General features: G+C 39.1%; 1 protein-coding gene across 3 annotated transcripts in view; it reads left to right on the top strand.

Moving 5' to 3' along the window:
- The window catches only part of LOC126328921 (serine-protein kinase ATM), a 458,551-nt gene that overhangs the window by 343,808 nt on the left and 92,899 nt on the right, over positions 1-21,844 (top strand). For all 3 annotated transcript variants that reach the window (XM_049996079.1, XM_049996081.1, XM_049996080.1), the window contains one exon: positions 13,665-14,898. In XM_049996079.1, coding sequence (XP_049852036.1) covers positions 13,665-14,898 — 1,234 coding nt within the window. The remainder of the gene's footprint in view (positions 1-13,664; positions 14,899-21,844) is intronic.

Below are 21,844 nucleotides of genomic sequence, written 5' to 3'. Positions count from 1 at the left end.
ATTATCAGAAAATAATTTCTAGATTTGATTTCTCACTATTTCCATAGTTAAATAGATCACAAGAAAATTATTTTAATCTGTTGGTTGTCATCAGTTATCTGGAATTTTATTGCAGTATCAAAGATACTAAATATGTATGAAATGTTTTTGTAATTATAAGTGTGCTTATTAAGTGGCACTTTCATCTGGTATTTGCTTTCTGAAGCTCAGAAAAATTAGTCTTCCACTGTCCGATGACCTGCTTCTAAGTTTGTCATTGGCTATAACTACAAAAGAAATTAGACTTCTCGTAATAGAAGGCTTGGAAGTTGTCTATGAACTGACACCACTCTAGATTGGAATCTGGTAGTACTATCCATCCTAGGAAAACTTTAAAAGGAGTGGAAACACTTATGAGTAGAAATTTTGTGAGTAAAATTTCTCCGTAAAAAGTTCTGATTGGGTGCAGGCTCATGGATTTGCTACCAACATGCTGAACATATATTCTCTTGTGCAACGTTTCAGGATTCATATCCACTGCTTTACTTTTAAAAAATCGTGGTCACCTTTTCACTTTAAACATTGATGTAATTTGGGTGTACCAGTAAGTCATTTCAACTTTATCAATTCATCAACTTTTACAATTAAAAATTTCACAAGATAGCTGACTTTCAGCAATACATTTACTTAGCTTCATACAAATTTCAGTAAACATGTACCTCGTCATAGAATTAACATCAGAAAGAGTCAGTTCATTAACTGCTTATTTGCCAATCCAGAGAGAAACTCTGCATGCCACAGAGCGCATAGCTTCTCTTTAGCAGTCATAAATCAGAGATATGATTGTTACATAGCAATTTTTGGTTAATGCTTATGCAACTTGTGCATCATCATGTACTCACTACATTGTTAGAACTTTTACACAGTGTAAACACTTGCATTGTAAACATTCACACCTCACAGACGGAAGAAGTATTAAAGATATGATAACACAATAATAGCACTGTGTGAAAGCATTCGAAATATTTGTAACATACAGCATCTTTTACATTATCTTTTGTCTCATTACCTCCTTCTGTTTCTCTCTGTAAAGGAACTACGTGTAAATTATGAAATGCTGGAACTGGAGAAACTATGTGTGTGTGTGCATGGGGGGGGGGGGGGGGGGGGGGTTGTGGATTTGTGTGTCAACTGTAATCTGTAGGTTCCTTGGAGACCTATTATCAATATGTGCAGCTTCATAGAAACATTTAAACAACTATTTAGCTAAACAGTCACTGACTTCTAGTGTTTAATTTCTTATATCTGATTTTTCAGTTTAGTGACACTCATCCTTTCACTTTATTAATTCTACAATAATATGATGTATCCAACTGGACACACGTGATCAAATTTTATGATATCCTAATAATATTCTGATAAACACCAGCTGACATCCAATTTATCCATTCATTCTCATTTATCAAGATTATAATTTTATTGGTATTCTTGAAAAGGCCTCTTGGGTGCCAGTGAAATCACTAAATGGTTTACTTTTTAGCTGTGTACTACTTATTACAATTTTCAGAGATACTCACGAAGTTGTTAGGCTATAATACTTTATTTTTTAATTGCTACAAGAAGCTCATATTAACATTGAATCAATAACAACAGAACTACTATATATAATCAAAGAATAAACACTCTGTCCCTTGTGCGTGCTGCCACAGAATAATGCTATCCTTCACTGTGCGTCCACGAATGTTCTGCTGGCGACTCCCACACAGCCCCCCTCTGATAGAGCGGAGCTCCGGGAATGTTGGGGTATTGATATTTCACCCGACGCCCAGCTCTTGTGTGTACTGAACACATTGGTTGAAATTCTTCAGCTTCTGTTGCTGGTAGTAACGATACCGCTTCCTCTTGTGGTGGTGAGGTGGTGTCATCCTGGTCCACTGGTGTGGAAGGTGGCGTTTGGTGCCTGACCTCTGTGTCCTCTTCAGTTGCAGGTTTGAGCCATTCCAATGATACCACTTGACTCTTTCCATTTAGATCTATCTGTATGGTATGTTCATCCTGTGAGAGCACTCTATAAGGTCCAGAATATGGAGGCTGCAGCAGTGACTTGAGTGTCCGTCCACAGCATCACATGTGTACATGAGCATAGACCTTTGTGCACGAACGTATTTACCGCTCCATGTCTCGAGACAGCGGATGGGCGAAGTCTGGCCATATGCTCGCATACCATTTGCAATTTGAATGGCAATTCGGTCTGTCATGCCCCTTCTTTATCGGTGAAGAATTCTGCAGGCTGTCGTAAGGGTTCACCATAAACCAATTCTGCGGTGGATGCCCCTAAATCTGTTTTCAATGCTGTGCATAGGCCCAACAAAACTAGTGGTAACATGGATGACCAAGATTGTGCATGACACATTAATGCAGCTTTTAATGTTCTATGCCAGCGTTCCACCATCCCATTGCTTGCTGGGTGGTACGCTGTGGTGCGATGATGTTGGAACCCGCAGAGGTTGGCCAATTCTGAGAACAACGTCGATTAAAACTGCCGCCCCTTGTCTGTGGTGACATGTAAAGGACAGCGGAAATGAGTGATCCAAGATGAAAGAAATACGCATGCCACTGTTTCTGCTGAAATATCCGATAATGGAATCGCCTCTGCCCATGTGGTGAAGCGGTCCACCGCATTGAGGAGATAACGGTATCCTTCCGACGGCAAAAGCCATCCCACGATGTCCAGGTGCACATGTGTGAAATGTTGTGTGGTAAGTGGGAAGTTTCCTACAGCTTTGTGCACGTGTTGTCCCACCTTGGCCCTCTGACAGTCCATGCACGTTTTTGGCCAATTACAGCAGTCTCTATTTATACTGGGCCACACGAATGTCTGTCATTAGTTTGACACTGGCATTTATTCCCGGATGAGCCAGTCCATGGATGCTATCAAATACTTGTCATCGCAATCTCTCAGGTACGAACAGTCTCGATTTTCCTTGCGATACGTCACACCAAATTCGGAAGTGTGCACCCGTAGGTTGTATTTGTTGCAAGTGTAACCCGGACGTACTATCACAAGAGAGTTGAGCAAGTTACTGGTCTGTTTCCTTGGTAGTCAGTAGTCTGAGAGATTGTTTCCAACCTAGACAGGAAATCTGCCACGACATTCTCAGCTCCTTTTATGTGCTGCAGGTCTATGGTAAACTGGGCGATAAACTTGAGTTGTCTAAATTGTCATGGTGGGCAACCATCCTTGTTCTTACTGAAGGCGAAGGTAATTGGCTTGTGGTCTGAAGGGTTTGCCTTCTACTTGCAGTCAGAAATGTCTGATGGCATCATAAATTGCCAATAGCTCCCTATCATAGGCACTCAATTTTACTTGAGATGATGTAAGCTTGCGGGAGAAGAAACCTAGGGGCTGCCAATTGTTTCTGATGTAGAGCAGCACCTATTGGCTGCTGGCTCGCATCCACAAGAATTGCCAGTCAAGCTTGAGGAACCTGATGTGCCAACGTTATTGCCTGACATAGATAGGTTTTATCTTGTCGAATGCCATCTGCATCTCTGATGTCCACTGTAAAGGTCGTTTGCCTACTGCATCCTTGCTGATTAGTGCTCACGTCAAAGGTGCTTGAATGGCCGCCTGATTAGGCAGACGTTGTCTGTAGAAGTTAACTGCTCCAAGAAACTGGTGTAGTTGGTGATAGTCAATGGGGCAAGTCATCTCTTTGATAACGTCGAGTTTGTCTTGCAGTGGGCTGATGCTGGCTGCTGTCACTGAGTAGCCTAAGAATGGCACCTGATGTCATCGAAGTAAACACTTTGATTCATTGACCGAAATGCCATGTGCCTCAATATGTTGGTAAACAGTCCTTACATGTAGTTAATGCAGTTCGTCAGACAACGAAAAAACCAAGATGTCGTCAAGGTACGCGAAGCAATGTGGTAAACCTTTGAGGACTTCGTCAATGAAATGCTGCCAAGTTTGTGCAGCATTTTTTAACCCGAACGGCATACGGAGGTATTCGAATAAACCGAAGGGTGTCGTGGCAGCCATCTTCGGTATATCAGCAGGTGTGACCGGTATCTGGTGATATGCTTTTTTTGCAATCAATGACACTAAAAATGGTCATGCCTGCAAGTGCTTGTGTAAAATCCCTGATACTTGGTGTCGGATAACGATTGGGGATGGTACGAGTATTTAGTGCCCTGTAATCTCTGTATGGTCTCTTTACGGGGTGAAGTGGTGATAACCACGGACTGTCGGATCTACGGACGATTCCCCGAGCGTAATAATTCTTCGAACTCTGCCTTCACTGCAGCAAAATGATCCGGAGCTAACTGGTGTGGGCGTTGAGACACTGGTTGACTAGGTATAGTCCTGATGTGATGTACTGTATTGTGCTTTATTGTCTGCCCACAAGACATGGATTCGCAGTTTGCTACTTGTCTGCAATCAGACGTGGACATAGGGCTTTGTCCTAGGGTGCCGCTAATGCACATTGTCCACCGTCGAAAGCTCACTGAGCTAATAGATACCTCAAGTTCATAATGGTACAAGAAACCTGCACCCAATATTGTGTCTGACACATCGGCAATTACAAAAGTCCATGGTAAACTTTCATGGAACCCGAGGTCTACCTCTATCTGACGTTTTCCATAAGTCGCTATCGACGTCTGGTTTGCTGCTGTGAGTTTAGACTGAGATGGAGGGAGCTTCACATCACAGTTTCTAACAGGCAATGCACTAACGTCCGAGCCTGAGTCGACTAGATAAGCAGGGCGGGACTTAACTTCTGTAACAAACAGCCGATGGGACAGTGAAGGTAAAGAAGAAGAAAGGTTACTCACCCGTAGCTGCCCCTCATTGATTTCACCTCAAAACAGTAGGCGCTGGTGCTCAAACTCGGGACCGGCAGCGCCTAACGTCAGCTGCTGCTGCCATTTGGGTGATTGCAATGTGATGTGCAGCGCGTCGCCTCCCTTCGGAATTGTCGATGGTACCAGCAGATAGGCTCCTTAGACACTATGTCATCTTCCTTGCTCTTCTGTCTTGCCTCCGAGCAACGTCACTATCTGCTGCTTCAATCCATCAACTTGTTTTCATAAGTCCTCCAGCTGTTGAGAAACGTCTGGCTGTTGGCGTCGTCATATTGCCGCCATTTCCTGTGAGGCTGTACTGTTGTGTTCAAACATCACTATCGACAAATGCGCTGCGTCTAACGAGGTGTAGACCTTGTCGGCTAATGAGATCAACGACGAGATATCTTGTGCGTCTGAGTGTGCCTCGGCCGTTCTAACTGCCTCTGGCAACTGCACACGCCATACATGTAGCAGTGTCGTATCTGGCAACTCAGTGTCGTTGACTAAACTTCGCAGGTGCCGCCAAAATTCATAAGGTGACTTATCTCCTCTCTTTTCACCATGCAATACTTGCTGGATACGTTGTTCCACCGACCGACGTAGTCGCTCAATGAGTAACTGCTTAAAACGCATATACTTTTCCGTGGCAGGCGGCTGAAGTATTATATCTGCGCTGATTGTTGCTGTTTTGTTGTCAAGCGCACTAACGGCAATCATAAATTTCGTCTCTTCGTTTGCAATGCCATGATGCTGGAAGGTCAGATCAAGCATTCCAAACCACAGTTCAGTTTATCAGGTATGAACTGCAGTGGACGTAATTTCATCTTGCTACTGTTCTCTGTCGAAATGCCGTTACTTGATGGTGCAGAAAAATTCAACACAGCGTTTTCTTGTTCTTCAATGTCATGTCGTAATTCCTCAATGTTCTTTAGTAAAACGTCACGTCGATCCGTAACACTCGGTGTGCCACGCGGACTCGCCGATCTCCTGGTAGACGAAATTGAACTGGGCTGCATTTGTTCGTCTACAACAAAATTCTTTATACGGGGTCACCACTTTATACACGTACTACTTATTACAATCTTCAGAGAGGCTCACGAAGTAGTTAGGCTATATAATATTTTATTTTTTTATTGCAACGAAAAGCTCATATTAACATTGAATCAATAACAACAGAACTACTAAATATAATCAAAGAATAAACAATCTGTCCTTTGTGCATGCCGCCACAGAATAATGCTATCCTTCACTGTGCATCTACAGATGTTCTACTGGCGACTCCCACAACTTCCGCAACTATGGCTGTGTTCAGAAGTATATGATGAAAGTGTCTAAGGGCGGTGTGTGAGTTGCTCACATGCATGTTTGCCTTCACTCATCAGTGATTCTGAGTTCAACATTAACACATTCCATTGGATTCCTCATTAGTGGTGTATCGTAGCATTGAGTGAGTGACACAGTATATACACAATTGTGGAAAGTGTTCACAAACACTAGATATATAACTCAGCTGCATAATTGACATTACAGCATAATTACATCAAGTTATTGCAGTATTTGATCATACTTCGTGGAGCACTATACCTATCTTGAATATTTTTAATCCCTACATATTTGGGACTCTTAATACAGTGGTCTTTAATGACCTTGACATTAGTAGGGGATGCTAAAGGATTTCTTGGGTAAATATGTCTGCTTGTGTCTGTAAACGTATGGATGTGTGTGTGTGTGTGTGTGTGTGTGTGTGTGTTTGTGTGTGTGTGTGTGTGTGTGCGCGTGCGAGTATATACCTATCCTTTTTTCCCCCTAAGGTAAGTCTTTCCGCTCCCGGGACTGGAATGACTCCTTACCCTCTTCCTTAAAACCCACATCCTTTCGTCTTTCCCTCTCCTTCCCTCTTTCCTGAAGAAGCAACCGTTGGTTGCGAAAGCTAGAAATTTTGTGTGTGTTTGTGTGTTATTGTGCCTGTCTACCGGCGCTTTCCCGCTTGGTAAGTCTTGGACTCTTTGTTTTTAATATATTTTAATAACATCATAAATATGGGTATAAATTCCAGATGAAATCAGGAGATTGCAACCAACGGTCTAAATATTGTCAAGAAGTAGTTATTTACTTTTTTATAATTTAGCAAACTATAACACACAAAATAATGACTAGTTTTAGCTGTTCATACAACCATCTTCATATGTGGAATAATGAGAAGATAGCAAGAAAATATTCTGTATAGAATCATCTAAATAAGTCACTAATATACCTATTATAAAGCAAGCATAGTTACAGCTGGTGAAATAAGGCTAGGACATGATGTCTGCACATCACCGTGCATTCTGCAATAAAATATTGGCTATACAAGTGAGTTACAATTCTAAGCATTCAAAATTGAAGAAAGCGAATAACTGACAGCATTATTAAAATGAAATGATGTGATGTGTTAATACAATGTGGTTATGAAGTGCAGCTGCTCACAGAGGTCCACTCTGGGCTGTAATTGTCATTTGCAGCAAATGTTGGTTGATATTGTGCGAAACCAATTTACGCTGGAAAAAAATTAGTTCTAATTTTGGGCACCAGGTGCAAGTTTGACACTGTGAATGCAAGACAGGCATAAAGAAATGTTTCCATGTGTAATCTAATAAGAATAAGAATAGGGTGTGGTCGGAAAAGGTCACCTAAGTGAGAAAGACACAAATTTGATTTTATTATTAACTGCAGCTGGCACAATTTGCTCAATATGAGCAGTGGGGCCATTGACAAGGTGCTGCAGTGCCGTGTTTGCACTTGGTGGCCAGATTAGAACCAATTGTTTTCCAGTGTAATTTTTTTTCCCCACAAACACATTGGCATATCTACCACGTTATGTTGTATACTATAATCATGGTCCACAATTGACCTCAATGAGGACTTGCACTTTAATTAAAGCCAGCCCATAAATGAGAGAAATATACAAAGAAACACGCCATTCATTCAGAATAAAGCCGTGCTTGAGCTTGAGCACACACACACACACACACACACACACACACACACACACACACACACACACACACACACACACACCTTTTCCCCTTTCCCCTTTCCCCGACATGGTGCCAGCTGAACATACAGTGCACGGATTACAGTTCAGCTGTGGTGGACTACTTGCGTGGCAGCTATGTTGGCGAGGAAGGGGGGGGGGGGGGGTGTTAGAAGAAGAGGAAGCCAGGGGGTAGGCAGATGGTGGCGGCGGGGGGGGGGGGGGGGGGGTGTCTTGAATAGCTAGCAGCTCTGAGGGAGGCAGCTGGTTTGCTGGCTAAGAATGTGGGAGGGAGCGGTGACAGGTGCACAGTCAAGGCTTCTGGTGAACAGGTGACGGAGCTGGTGGAGATTGTGCAAAAACAGAAGGTTAATGGAGACTGTTGTCAAGAGGTTTATAACTTCCATCTACATAGTTCAGAAAGCTTGTGATATACAGAAGGATGCAAATGGCACAGCTTGTGAAGCAGCCATTGAGATTTACATGCATTTTTCTTGACCATCCACCTCTGAATAGATGCCTATAGTATGGGTGTGTGAGAATATGACATGGGAAATCTGTTTGTGCAATAGGTTTGTGGAGGGGGAGGAAGGGGGGGGGGTGTTTAGACCCTGCTGGTGCAGCCCTTTGAGAGACCTTCAGCTTACTGGCCAAGGGAATTCTCATTACTGCAGATATGTCAACCACGTGTGGCCAGACTAAATGGGAGCACTTCATTGGTATGGAAGAGGTGACAAGTGTGGACTTAATATGGACAGAGGTATGGAAGTGGTCATCGGAAAGGTGAAGATCTATTATGTCCAAGATGGCGACACCTTGGGCTGAGAAGAACCAGGTGAAAAAGATCAGGCTTGTAACTAACAAAATAATTTGAAATTGATTGCCAATTGTATCGATGTGTTGCTATCCCACCACCAGAGGTGAGTACATGAGCTTAAATTTGTATTTGGCTCTTATGTACTTTACAGGTATGGTCACGCACTGTCGTTTTAAACCACTATCAAAGCATCAGTCTGTCATGAGGCACTTTAATATAGCAGAGACAATCAGCAAAAATTTTATAATTTATATATTTAATAAAATAAATGAGATATTAAAGGGGTGATGCCTCAGGATAATGATGTAGCCTAACCAGAGGTTTAAAATTCACTATCACTTTATTCAGTTCACTCACAAAGTTTCTTTGAATGGTGGCCTTAGACAAGCTGATATTTAAACGCAGTAAAGAAATAAGAACTCAACTGACTGAATTCACAGAGTAAGTAGCACATTTGCAGGCCATAATGAATGTAAGCCAAAGGCATTATTAGATACCAAATCATAAAAACTGAATTAACTTCCTAAAGTTCAATAAGTTCATTCAAGACTATATACAATAATAAATTTACCTTTCAAAAGTTCTGTCACACCCTAGCACACTAACTGTTAAAACTGTTACACTGCAGTATTTCTAACTCCTCAGTTAGTGCACATGGAAATAATTCTGTGGCCCAACACTTAAACCCGTGCAGCTCACTGGCCATGCAACCCTTATCCATCAAGACGTGAAAATCGAATGACCACAAAACGTGCTCTGGCCACCTATTTAAAACCTTGGTCATGTGACCAATCACTGCAATCAAGTAACTAACTTACAAATAAATCACCATTCTTACAATTGTGTGTTTTACAAACTTTACATATTTTAGGAATAGATTACATATACCTTTAGATAATTTGCAATTTGATATTACATTATTGCATCCTAAGTATTGTAGAATGACCAGCTTTTATGTAGACTCTGCACACATAAATGGAACAGGTAAAAAATTTGTGAAGTTCATCTCTTTCTTTTTTCTGTTGCTGCTGCAGTACTATGCTGTTCAAATTGTCGTCTGACAACATTAACTTACTAAATTCTCATTAAATAAAAAATGGATTGAGGTAATAGGAAAAATAATTAACGTTGCTGCTGGTAATCTGCAGTGTATGTATGGAGAGAACTTTCATTCTCTCTCTCTCTCTCTTTTCTTTGAGATAATAATTTATGTATTACAATTTGTGTTTCTGTTAAACAATATTATAAACATGGTCCTGTGATAGCTGCCTTCAGTATCTACCCAAGTATGTGTCATATGCATATAAGTATTGTCTCTTTAACATCTGTTATCATTGTTATAAAATTTTTTGCATGTAACTGTTAGTAACTTTGTTTGTACTACCTTCAGAAGTATGGCAATGATTATGGTGTGTTTGTCTGTTTAGATTTTCTTTAGAATATCTTAAAATTGCTGTTTCTGTGTTCAGTGAATATTTGAAGCTATAAGTTTAGCACACGCAGAAACAGACCACATTGCTTGGTATCCATAAGCATTCAGTGACACACTTTACACAACCACATGATTTTCACAAAGACAGCACACACCAGCCTGCTGGACATGTACCCCTCCTCCTTTCATGGCTCTGTGATTCAGAATGCTGCTCTGCACCCACTTATCTGCTTGGCCTAGTCAGTTCATGGCGAGTTGCCAGCGACATGATGCTCAGTCAAACCCATCACCTTAGAATACCTTGCATAGCACGCATAATGCTCATAACATCTATGTCAACATGGATACTCTGCAAATCACATTTAAGTGACTATCAGATGGTTCTTTGAACCACCTTCACAATCATTCTCTGTTATTCCACTCGCAGACAGCACGCAGGAAAAAAACAAACCCCTATACCTTTCTATGACGAACATTTATCCCTATATAGGTCGGCAGCAACAAAATATTTTCGCATTCTGAGGAAAAAGTTGGTGTTTGGAATTTCATGAGAAGATCCTGCCGCAATGAGAAACACCTTTGTTTTAACGATGTCTACCCCAAATCCTATATCATGTGTGTTACTTGTGTGTCTTTGCCCTCAGTCCAGATAATGGAGTTATTGCCAATGAACCTGAACCAGACAAGGATTTTAGTGTTATGGGTGGCCAAGGTGGTTTCCTCTAGATGAGCCATAAAAAAATTGGCATACAAGAGTGCCCATGACTGTGCTGCAGACTTATTCATATACATTTCATTCAAAAGTGAAGTAGTTGTATGTGAGTGTGTAACTGATAAACAGTCATGTGTGAGTTGCATTTGTGTGTGTGTGTGTGTGTGTGTGTTTGTGTGTGTGTGTGTGTGTGTGTAATAAGTCATGCATGATTTGGAAAAAGAGACTGGTTTTCTAAGTGATCAGTGTAAGTGTCAGCTGATAAGCCACACACGCCTGAATCTGGGTTAAACACCAGCCTGCTCATAAAATTTGTTATTAAACTGAAAATTATTATGTTTCAGCACTAATTCTAGCAGATATCTAGGCTCTTCAATTTCTGTTGCTGAAACTGATTTAAATTGATTTAAACTTTTCTTGATGATATATAATGTTCTTACAGGAACACCGGCATTTACAGATTTACAATATGAAAATATGCTACTCTGGCTTCACTTTGTACCAAGTTCTTGACTGCCTGGTGTATTCACTGTTGTTCTTGGTGTATCTCATGTTACCACACACTACTTAGTATTTTTTATTTTTTGGGTCTCTGGTAGCATTTAAAATTTTTCTTGCACCAAATAATGTGTTACCATGTTTGATCCAACATACTCTGTCATAAGTAGGAGTACATGAAACCAGCACCACTACGGCCTATGCAAAGTTTTTATAAAGTAACATAGATTAATGCAGTTATTAATTTCTGTCATTGGTTTCCCAGAAACATCTCATGATTCTGGCAGTTATTAAATTATGAAATGTCATTGCTTTCTCAAAATAAATTAAGATACTATTGCACTTAAGTTAATATGTCTGTTCACATGCAAAACATCTTCTGTTAGTTTCAGTGATTCCTCTGGGTAGGCTTTTAATTGAATATTTATATAACTTGCATGTTTCTTTTATAGTCACATTTGTAACTCGTATGTTAATTATTTTTTGTACTAATTTGAGCTCATTAAAACAGTTTTTTTAATTTGAAGCTTACATTTATCTAATCACTCACTGGCGTGTATATGCATTTGGGGGTCAAAGGTCAAATCCTTACATCAGCAACAGCAAAAGTAAGTTACAGTGATTCAGTTTTTTCTCCATGCCTCATTAGCACCTCTTGATATTTTTGGCACATCAAACTCATTGAGCAACATTTTGCATTTGTGCAGGAATTTGCTGAACTTTTATCCTGACCAAATGCAGGATGATGACAATATCTTGTCAGCGTCCATCTTATCAGCATCCATAAAAATTCCCAATCTTTTCATTGTCAAGTCTCTCAACTTCACCAAATGCTGATGAAATGATGAGGAGGTCAACATTAGCACCCAGACCTCAGGCTGAGAAAATCCCCAAGTCAGCCAGAAATGGAACCCGGGATCCAGAGGCAGCAAAACGAAACCATGAGCTGCGGACCTAATTCGCAAGATTTTAGGTACCTCCCATGAAGAGGAGTAGTATACCTGTCACAGGTTATCCCCTGTCATAATTAAAATGATAATGAAATCATAATTAAAATGATCATGAAATTAATTGCACTGTCCACGTTTGCAACTTCCTTACACAAGTATTGTGTGTAGTCAAAATGATCAATAGTTTTAGACTCATTTTGCTGTCAGTATCTCACCTATCTATGTTAGATTTTAATTCCAGTATCAATTTAGTGCCTCAGTGATAAAGTGCCAGATCACCTTTGGCAGCATTTGTAGATGTGAAAAATACTGAGTTACACCATGGTTTGGAATCCATTTTAAACTGTAGTACCCCATAACTGGCTGGATCAATCAGTGAAAAGGTTTGAGGAAGGTAAGGGCATACTACCCAGCAAAAGGACCATTCATGTTCAAAACAATCTTTGGATTGATGATAGCTTTACTTTCATGAATTCCTTTGTAATGACAGAAGACATTTTCCATAAATGAGTATCACAATGTGCAGCAACATTCCACAAGCAAACATCCTCACCTAGCAATCATCTGGTGCCAGAGGAGTAGGAGTGGGTCATAATAGTGTTATTTTTTAGACAATGTGCTAATTTCCACATTTATTGCCATATCAACTTTATATCCAAATTCCTTAATAACCAGTCTCCTTATGCTGTTGTTAGAATATCATATTCTATCTATCCGATATGAATGACACTGTTATTGGTATACTTTATGAAGGAAAATGGAAACAACTGTGGTCTCCAGAGAAATTAATTATTATTTTTTCTTATAGCAGTTAATAAATAACTAATGATGGCTCTCTTTGGTTCTTTTTGTAGAAATAGTAAACAGTCAGTCAATTGTAAGTTCTGTTAAAACTGTTTTACCATAGTTTCAACGTTTATGAAAGTGTCTTCTTCAGAAAGAAATACAGGCAACTGGATTACATGTGAGTAATAATACAAAATTTCACCTCATAATAAATTAAAATATGCCCAACATGGTTGTTGATATAAAGTATTTCACCACCAATGTACATTGATGAGGAAATACCATAGGTTGTTGTCATATAGTATTTCCTCAACAAATGTACATTGGTGAGAAATTACTATATGACAACAACAATGTTGTGCATGTTGTAATTTATTGTAGAGATGGAATTTGATATTTGGCTGATGCCTTTCAGCTATATTTTAATGTAACTCTGCACAGCATGTAAACTAATTGCCTATATTTTCTTCTGAAGATGTTTATATAAATGTTGAAACCATGTTAAAGGGGTTTTAATAAACGTTCAATTTGCAGATAATTGGCTGTTTACTGATTATATTTCATTCTGCGGTTGCTTCTCCAGCTATGTACAAAATTTTAAAATAACTTTTTGTGCCCTTCCACAGGTCTGCTGAATGCATTACAGAAATTTGGGCTTCATCATGTAATGGATGGCTATATTTGTTCATCATTTGTTCGTGAGCACCTTCCAGTCCAAAAAGTACAAAACTATTACTATGACTGTGCCTGGCGTTTAGCAAACTGGAATACTGATATATATTTTTCTGACGCATCTACAGAATGTTTTCAAGTAGAGAGTGATGTTCAAAAAGAGTTACATCCTGGAAGCTATGAGAGATATCATTATTTGGCTATGAATGCTATACAAAACTTGGATGAAGATGCCTTTAAGAAGAATTTGCGACATGCGCGTAGTTGTGTAGTAGAGTCGTTAGCTCATGCTAGTCTTGAAACTAGCAAATTCCTCTATACAGTACTTTCACAGTTAAGAGCACTACAAGAAATGGAAGATTTCTTTGAAGTTATAAGTGAAAATGATTCTAAAAATGTTGATCCACTTCTTAAAAAGTGGAATCAGCAAAACCTCATTCAATACAATGACTTTGATAATGTAGAACCAATACTGACACAGAGAATTGTAATGTTAAAGACCAGTGCAAGGAAAGGATTGGTCAATCCATATTTTCAGAAAGTGATTGTGAATTTAAGTCTAGACATAGCAGCACTTGCAAGAACTGAAAAACATTTTCAAGTAGCAGCTCATTATGTTCAGTCTTTGTCAGCTATGTCCTCCCTGCCACCTGAAACAGCTGTTAATCTGAAAATTGAAGAAGCAAGATTATTATGGGACAGAGATGATAAAGAACTGGCTCTATGCATTTTAAAAGGATTGCTCAGTAAACCAGGAAATACCAAAGGAAAGTGGCATGCATTGTCACTTAAGTTATATGGTGACTGGATGGTAGAAACAAAGTCTGAAAATGCACAAGTAATTATAAGTGATTATTTTTTCAAGGCTCTAGAAACACTAGAAAGTAATGAGACTGGAATTACTGAAACTAAGATAGAAACATATTGGTCAATTGCTAGTTTTGCTGACTCTCAGTATCAACAGCTTAGCTGTTATTTCAAATCAGCTGAATATGAAGTGAAACAGAAGTACTTGGAGAAAGCATTAAATGATGTTGAACGTTTAAAACAACAAGCAAGAGAGGGTGGTACCTTGAATGAAGATGAGAAGAGAGCATACAGAATGCATGAGCGCCAGACTCAAATTGATCGTGCAGAAATTGCAAACAGAAGAAAGGAAATGGACATGTATCTTACAACAGCCATAAGGTAATTATTGACTTAATGAATTATCTAAGTTTATAATAATCAGGAGCACCCATACCGATGGGAAAGGGATCACACACACACACACACACACACACACACACACACACACACACACACACACACACCAAGCTCTCATGGAAAGAAAAAAAATATAGTGTATTCAGGTGTTTTTCTTTCAAGAAGAGATTTAAAAGGCAGTATTACACAGGTTTTCAACATGGGAAGATCTGAAATTTTTCATGGCTACTTACACGTCACCATTCATCTTCCAAAGTATTAAAAATACAGCATACGCCAGATCTACCCCTTCCCCCCACCCCAACCCACCCCACATTCCCCTCACTACAAACTATTGTATAGGCACCCTTGGAAATATATTTATGTTGAACATTGCTGTGATTTTGAGAATTTTCTTGTAAACGTAATGATTCACATGTAACATGACTATTTGGGAAGATACCCTCAGTGTAGCAAAGCAGTTGAAGTCACTTAATAAAGATAATCTTCTGGTCCAAATTTTATACTACTTTGGTTTTATTTGGAGTATGCTGATCAAATAACTCCATTTTCAGCAGTCATATAAAACCACTTGCATGACAAAAGATCCGCTCCTAAAGACTGGAAAGTGGCACAGATTACACCAATATACAAGAAAACAAATAAAAGTAATCTGCTGAATTATAGACTGTCATTGTGACTTCGATTAGTAGCATGATTTTGTAAATACTGTGCTCCATTGTATTGAAATACTTTGAAGAAAACAGTCTGTTGACACATAACCAGCATGGATTCAGAAAATTGTTATTCTTGTGAACCCAATTTGCTCTGTATTCACATGAACTAATGAGTGTTATCAACAGGGAATCTCAGATTGATTTCATATTTCTAGTTTTCTAGAAGGCTTTTGGCATTATTTTTCACAATGGGTTCTAATCAAATTGTGTGTTTATGGAGCATAGTCTCAGTTGTGTTCATGATTTCCTGCCTGAAACTGCACAGTTTTTAGTAATTGATGGGAAATCATTGAGTGAAACTGGAGCGACTTCTGGGGTTCCCCAAGAAAGTTTTATGAACTGTTGGGTGTTCTTAGTCTATAGAAACAAGTCAGTCTGAACAACCCTCTTAGGTTTTTATAGGTGATGCTGTTGTATACCATATGTTAAAGTCATCAAAAAATCAAGAAAAATTGCTAAATAATTTCCACAAGATATATGCATGGTGCATAAACAAGAAAAAATTGAGAGGTCCTCCACATGAGTACCAAAAATTCCGTTGAATTTTCGTTACACAATAAATAACAAGAATTTTAAGGTTGTCAGTTCAACTAAGTAGCAGGGGATTACAATTGTAAACCACTTAAAATCAAAGCATATCATAGAAAATACTGTGAGGAAGGCAAACTAAAGTCTGCTTTCTATTGATGGAATACTTAGAAGACATGACAAACCTACTAAAGAGGCTGCCTGCACTATAATTGTCTGTCCTCTTCTGGAGTTTTACTGTGCGGTATAGGATCCTTACCAGATAGGATTGACAGAGTATGTCAAAAAAGTTCAGAGAAGAGCAAGTCACTTTGTATTACCACAAAATAGGAGTGTGTCATGGATATGATAAACAAATAGGGATGGTAATAATCAAAACAATGACGATTTAAATTGCAACAAGACCTTTGCACAGAATTTCAGGCACTGACTTTCTCCTTCAGACGGGGGAAAAAAAAATTGTTGACTCCCACCTACATAGGGAAAAATAGCCAATGTCATAAGAGAAATCAGTGTTATCATGGAAAGATTTAGGTGTCAATTCCTCCCATGTTCTACTGGAGAGTTAAATGCCCAAGAAATTATTTAAAAGTGGTTCTATGAACCCCCTGCGAAAGATTTAAATTGGAGTTACAGAGTAATCATTTACATAGGCTTTTGTATTGATCTCTCTAACCAACAAGTTCGAGGTGATGTCTTTTACTGAAATTGACCCAGTGGGTCACTTCACCTGGTGAGCGGAAAACTATTTTGTCCAATGCCATGAGGAGCCTGTTAACCATCGGCCATTCAAACGTATGGCAAATGATGGTAGCCCTTAGGGAAATGACATCAAGAGACAGGAAAGGGCACCAGATGCATTCATTGTGTATGTCAGATGGCTTCATTCAACATGTTGAAGAGGCTATTCCTGTGGCATCTAGGGAACAGGGTGCAACCAGTTTGTGACTGGATTGAGAACTTTTTGGTAGGGAGGACACATCATGTAGTCTGGGATGTAGAGTCATTGTCAGATGTTGAAGTAACTTCGGGTGTGCCCCAGGGAAGTGTGTTGGGTCCCTTGCTGTTCATGTTGTATATTAATGACCTTGCAGACAATATTAATATTGACATCAGGCTTTTTGCAGATGACACAGTTATCTATAATGAAGTACAATCTGAAATAATCTGCATATATATATTCACTCATATCTTGAAAAGATTTCATCATGGTGCAGAGATTGGCAACTTGCTCTAATGTTCAGAAATGTAAAATTTTGCACTTCACAGAACGAAAAAATGTAGTTTCCTATGGTTATAGTATCAGTGAGTCACCGTTGAAATTGGTCAACTCATACAAATACGATGGTGTAACACACTGTAGGTTTATGAAATGGAATGATTACATAGATTCAGTCATGGATAAAGCAGGTGGCAGACTTCAGTTTATAGGCAGAATACTGGAGAAATGCAATCAATCTACAAAGGAGATTGCTTACAAATCACTCGTGTGAGTAGTTCTAGAATATTGCTCAACTGTGTAGGACCTGTACCAGATAGTCCTAACAGGGAATATTGAATGTATACAGAGAAGGGCAGCACTAATGATCACAGGTTTGTTTAATCCATTGCAGAGTGTCACAGAAATACTGAAGAAACTGAAATGGCAGACCCTTGAACACAGATGTAAACTATCCCGAGAAAGTCTATTAAGGAAGTTTCAAAACCACCATTAAATGATTACTCTATTGATGTATTACAACCCCCTATGTATCTTTCACACAGGCATTGTTAGGATACGATTAGAATCATTACTGCATGCCCAGAGACATTCCAACAATCATTCTTCCCGCACTTCAGAAACCCTAATAACTGGTACAATGGGGCATACCCTCTGCCATGCACATCATGATGGTTTGCAGGTCATAGGTATAGATGTAGATATAGATGTAGACCTGAAAAGCTGGTGTTTTGTTTTGGAGGCATCAAAATATGTTTTTGGTTTTGTTCATCAAATGGCATCAAGTAATTGTTATTGTTAATAATGCAGCAACATACTGACAGTCTGATCTAAGTATTGTGTGTCTGTAGTAGTATAACACATGTCACATCTAATAAAATTTTTCACATGTTAATACAAGAGAGTTAGTCCGATGTTTCACAACATTTGCTGTTTGTAACTGAACACACGTCATGCTGAAAGGACAGTCATCAGGTGGTAATCCTTGAGAGTTTCAGTTTGTGACACATTTGTTTTCTGCGGTGTTCTGTTCTCAGGACATGTATGGGATTGTGGAGATGAATGTAAAATAATTGAATTTATATTTAATTGAAGGTTACATTGCATTTCATTCAAAAAATGGTTCAAAACACCATAATTACGAAAAGCTAAAAATTTCATTTTATGGATAATTTCCAAACAGTGAGCTGCACACAGTCCAACATCACACTCCCTTGGTTGGTAATGTGATTCTGTTCTGGATATTTTTTGATATTCAGACAGTGCACTTGTCGTAGCTGGTACACATTTTGGAAAAATATTTTTCAGTGGGACTGAGAAGATCATTATTTGACTAGCAGCTTTGCTTTCCAGAGCTCGCTTCGAGCTAAGGATAATACTTCAGAAACAGTTTTTCAGTCAGTGTCTCAATTTTTTATAGTGATTCACACCTGGACTTCCAGTAAATGAACAGTTTGTTGGTGCTGTGGAGATTTTATCAAAACACATCCATTTGAAATTCTGTATATCCTTCTGATGAAACAGATTTAGACAGTTGAACTTCATCGTCAAATTCACTGTTCTGTCAGTCACTTATCACACTTCTACTGCTTGGTTCACTATTTTTGCAGGATGTTTCAATGTATTCCTTATCACTACATACATCTGGTCACAAAAGAATACATTCAGAATCACCCTAAGCACAGCATTTCAATCATCCAACCTTGTTTACACACATACACAATTTTAGAAGCTGCCAAATCACTGCAGTCTAAATATTTTTAAATAAAATCATTCCACCTTAGGCTGTTAGGACAATGGTTGTTGTGATTGCAATTTTGACATATGTTCATTCTCAAGCATTATGGGATGTTGTAATCCACTCAATAAAGTAAAGCTGTGACATGTTGTTCAAGATCAGTTGCATGTGGTGGTGTGAATTTATCTGCTGTTCCATATACCATACACGTCAGAAAGCTGTATATGGAAGATCAAATAAATTCATACCACCACATGCAACTGTTGTTACACAGCATGTCACACCTTTATATCATTGATCCCATATGCTTGAAAATGACAGTGTTGAAATTGCAGTTACGATGAATCATGTTTTAACAGCCTAAAGTGGAAAGATTTCATTTAAAAATTTCATAAAGATTATGGACCCAGTCATCATCAGACTTATGCTTTCTAAATATTCATTTTACAAACAAACCACCTGAAGAAGGCAGAGAGAACACTGAAATAATTCCAGTGATACTAGCAAAGGGTAGCATATACTGTAAATGGGTCATCTGATGAATTATGAAATGAAAACAAACAAAATACTAAGTTGTGTACCAGAATGTAATATTTTATTGAAGTCGAGGTGGGCGACAGGCAGATCATTACAATACTAAGACAACAACAGTCAAGGAATTAACCACATAGTTACTATATTGATGTATGCATCGTGGTTACTGTCATTTCTACAGTTGTTCGTGGCTTAACTTTGAAACAGTCTTAAGCTTCCAAACCAAGTATGGAAACATTCGTAGCTAAGCAGGAGTCATCTTTCAGATTAGTATGAGACATCTGGCTGCAGTGAGCTCCACTTTAAAGCTTATAAACTCTTTCCCACATTCCTTTATTCATGTCCATGATGCATTTTCGCATAACGGCTTTCACACCAACTCACTGATAAATGCTTGACCATTTACAAAGTGACATTAGAATGTACATGGTACTGTAATGTAATGGATGCTTAGTTTGAGGTTATGAAAAGCTCTTCGTGGCAGTGGTCTTTAACTGGTGTCCCAAACTTGCAACTGTTTTTCCCATTGCTTGATTTTTTTAATGTTTATATTTACCCTACATTCTGAAAGATATCGAACACTATTCATAACAATTTTGCATGTTCTTTTCAAGTACATTGGCTACTTTGGTAAATTAATTACATACATTTAAAGCTTCTCTGTTGGGTAAGCTCCCTATGGTTGCTTGATGGCTCATGTAAACACCCAACAGTCATATTAAAACTTGAAATTAGAGCTTTAAGTTCATAGAGCCTATCAAAATTACTCTTATTACATGTATCGAGCATCCAATTGCAGTGTTTTATGCCTATGCTACCCATGCTATTTGTTGTTCCCTATTATGTACTGTGAGCAGTGCTGCATGCATTAATGAACAAAAACATTGTGAGAACTGCCCATCATGAGATCGAATGCCACTTTGTGGTGTTATGGTCATGTGGCACACCCAGGAAAGGATATAAGCATAGCAGAGACGAATCAGGGAATCATTCCAGCAACAATACAGGTTACAAATGTGGGAATCTGTCAATGTAAATGGTTTTGACACTGGACAGATTCTTAAAGCCCAGCACCTGGAAATGAGGAACTGTGAAATGGTGAAGCTGTTTGCATGCTACCTGTCATGATCATCTATGAAAATTGTTTCAAAGTTTGTTAAAACATGAGTATATATGACAAGATGTTTGATTATCATGCCTCTTCATGGAATATGAAGGTTGGAGGCTTACCTGCTGTGGGGTAAATCTGATAATAGAGTGCAATGCTGTGCAAGCACAAGTGTTGTGGAGCAAACTGTTCAAGATGATGCATTGTTGAACATAGAGCCCTGCAGCAGACAATCCATAAGTATTCCCATATTAACTTGACATTATTAGTTATGACTGCATTGAATATGGGATCATCAAGACTGGACCGTGGATCAGTGGAAATTTGTCGGCTGGTCACTTTATTACAGCAGGTCGATGATCATGTTCGGAAAAGCAGTCATCCAGTTGCATGGCTGTGCAAAGCATACACTATGTCACTGGAGCAGGCCAGTGGGGGCAGTACTATGCCAGGCTTCCATGGAACCTGTGGCAGTAATTGAAGGCACCAAGCCAGCTGTGGACTATAGCAATACAGTTGCAGATTATCTGCGTTTCTTTGTGCTCGATGTCTTCCCTGATAGCAGTGGCGTGTTCTAGCAGGATAACTGCCATATCATAAGATCAGAATTGTTCTTCAGTGGTTGGAGAATCAAACCAGAAACTCACATTGATGTCTTGCTTGCCAAATTCACCTTACCTGAACTCGATGAGACACTTTTGGGCACCAGCTCTGGGCACACAAACCAGCAAGACAAAATTTACAGGAATTGCATGACCTCTGCATAGGCATCTGGTGCCACATGCCTCCAGAAAACTACCAAAGATTAGTGAAATCCATACCATGCAAAATCGTTGCTTTATTGCATTCAAAAAGTGAAGCAGCATACTACTAGTCGTAACGTTTTGGCGCATCAGTTTAGTGGAGCTGTGGCTTCTGTTGTTCCTAGTGAAATATTCGTCTTGTATGCTATGGCTTCTCACTGGTTGTTGTTGTTGTCGTCGTAGTTGTTGTCGTCGTCATATAGCAGTAAATTAGTGAAAAAGTTTGCTGTACTGTAGCCCTTCTACCCACTGTTCAATCTGTGATAGTCAGCGGTATCCCTG

The sequence above is a fragment of the Schistocerca gregaria genome, chromosome 2 (genome assembly GCF_023897955.1).
Source record: "Schistocerca gregaria isolate iqSchGreg1 chromosome 2, iqSchGreg1.2, whole genome shotgun sequence".
Taxonomy (NCBI): Eukaryota; Metazoa; Arthropoda; class Insecta; order Orthoptera; family Acrididae; genus Schistocerca; species Schistocerca gregaria.
This window is presented reverse-complemented; position numbering and strand designations above follow the sequence as displayed.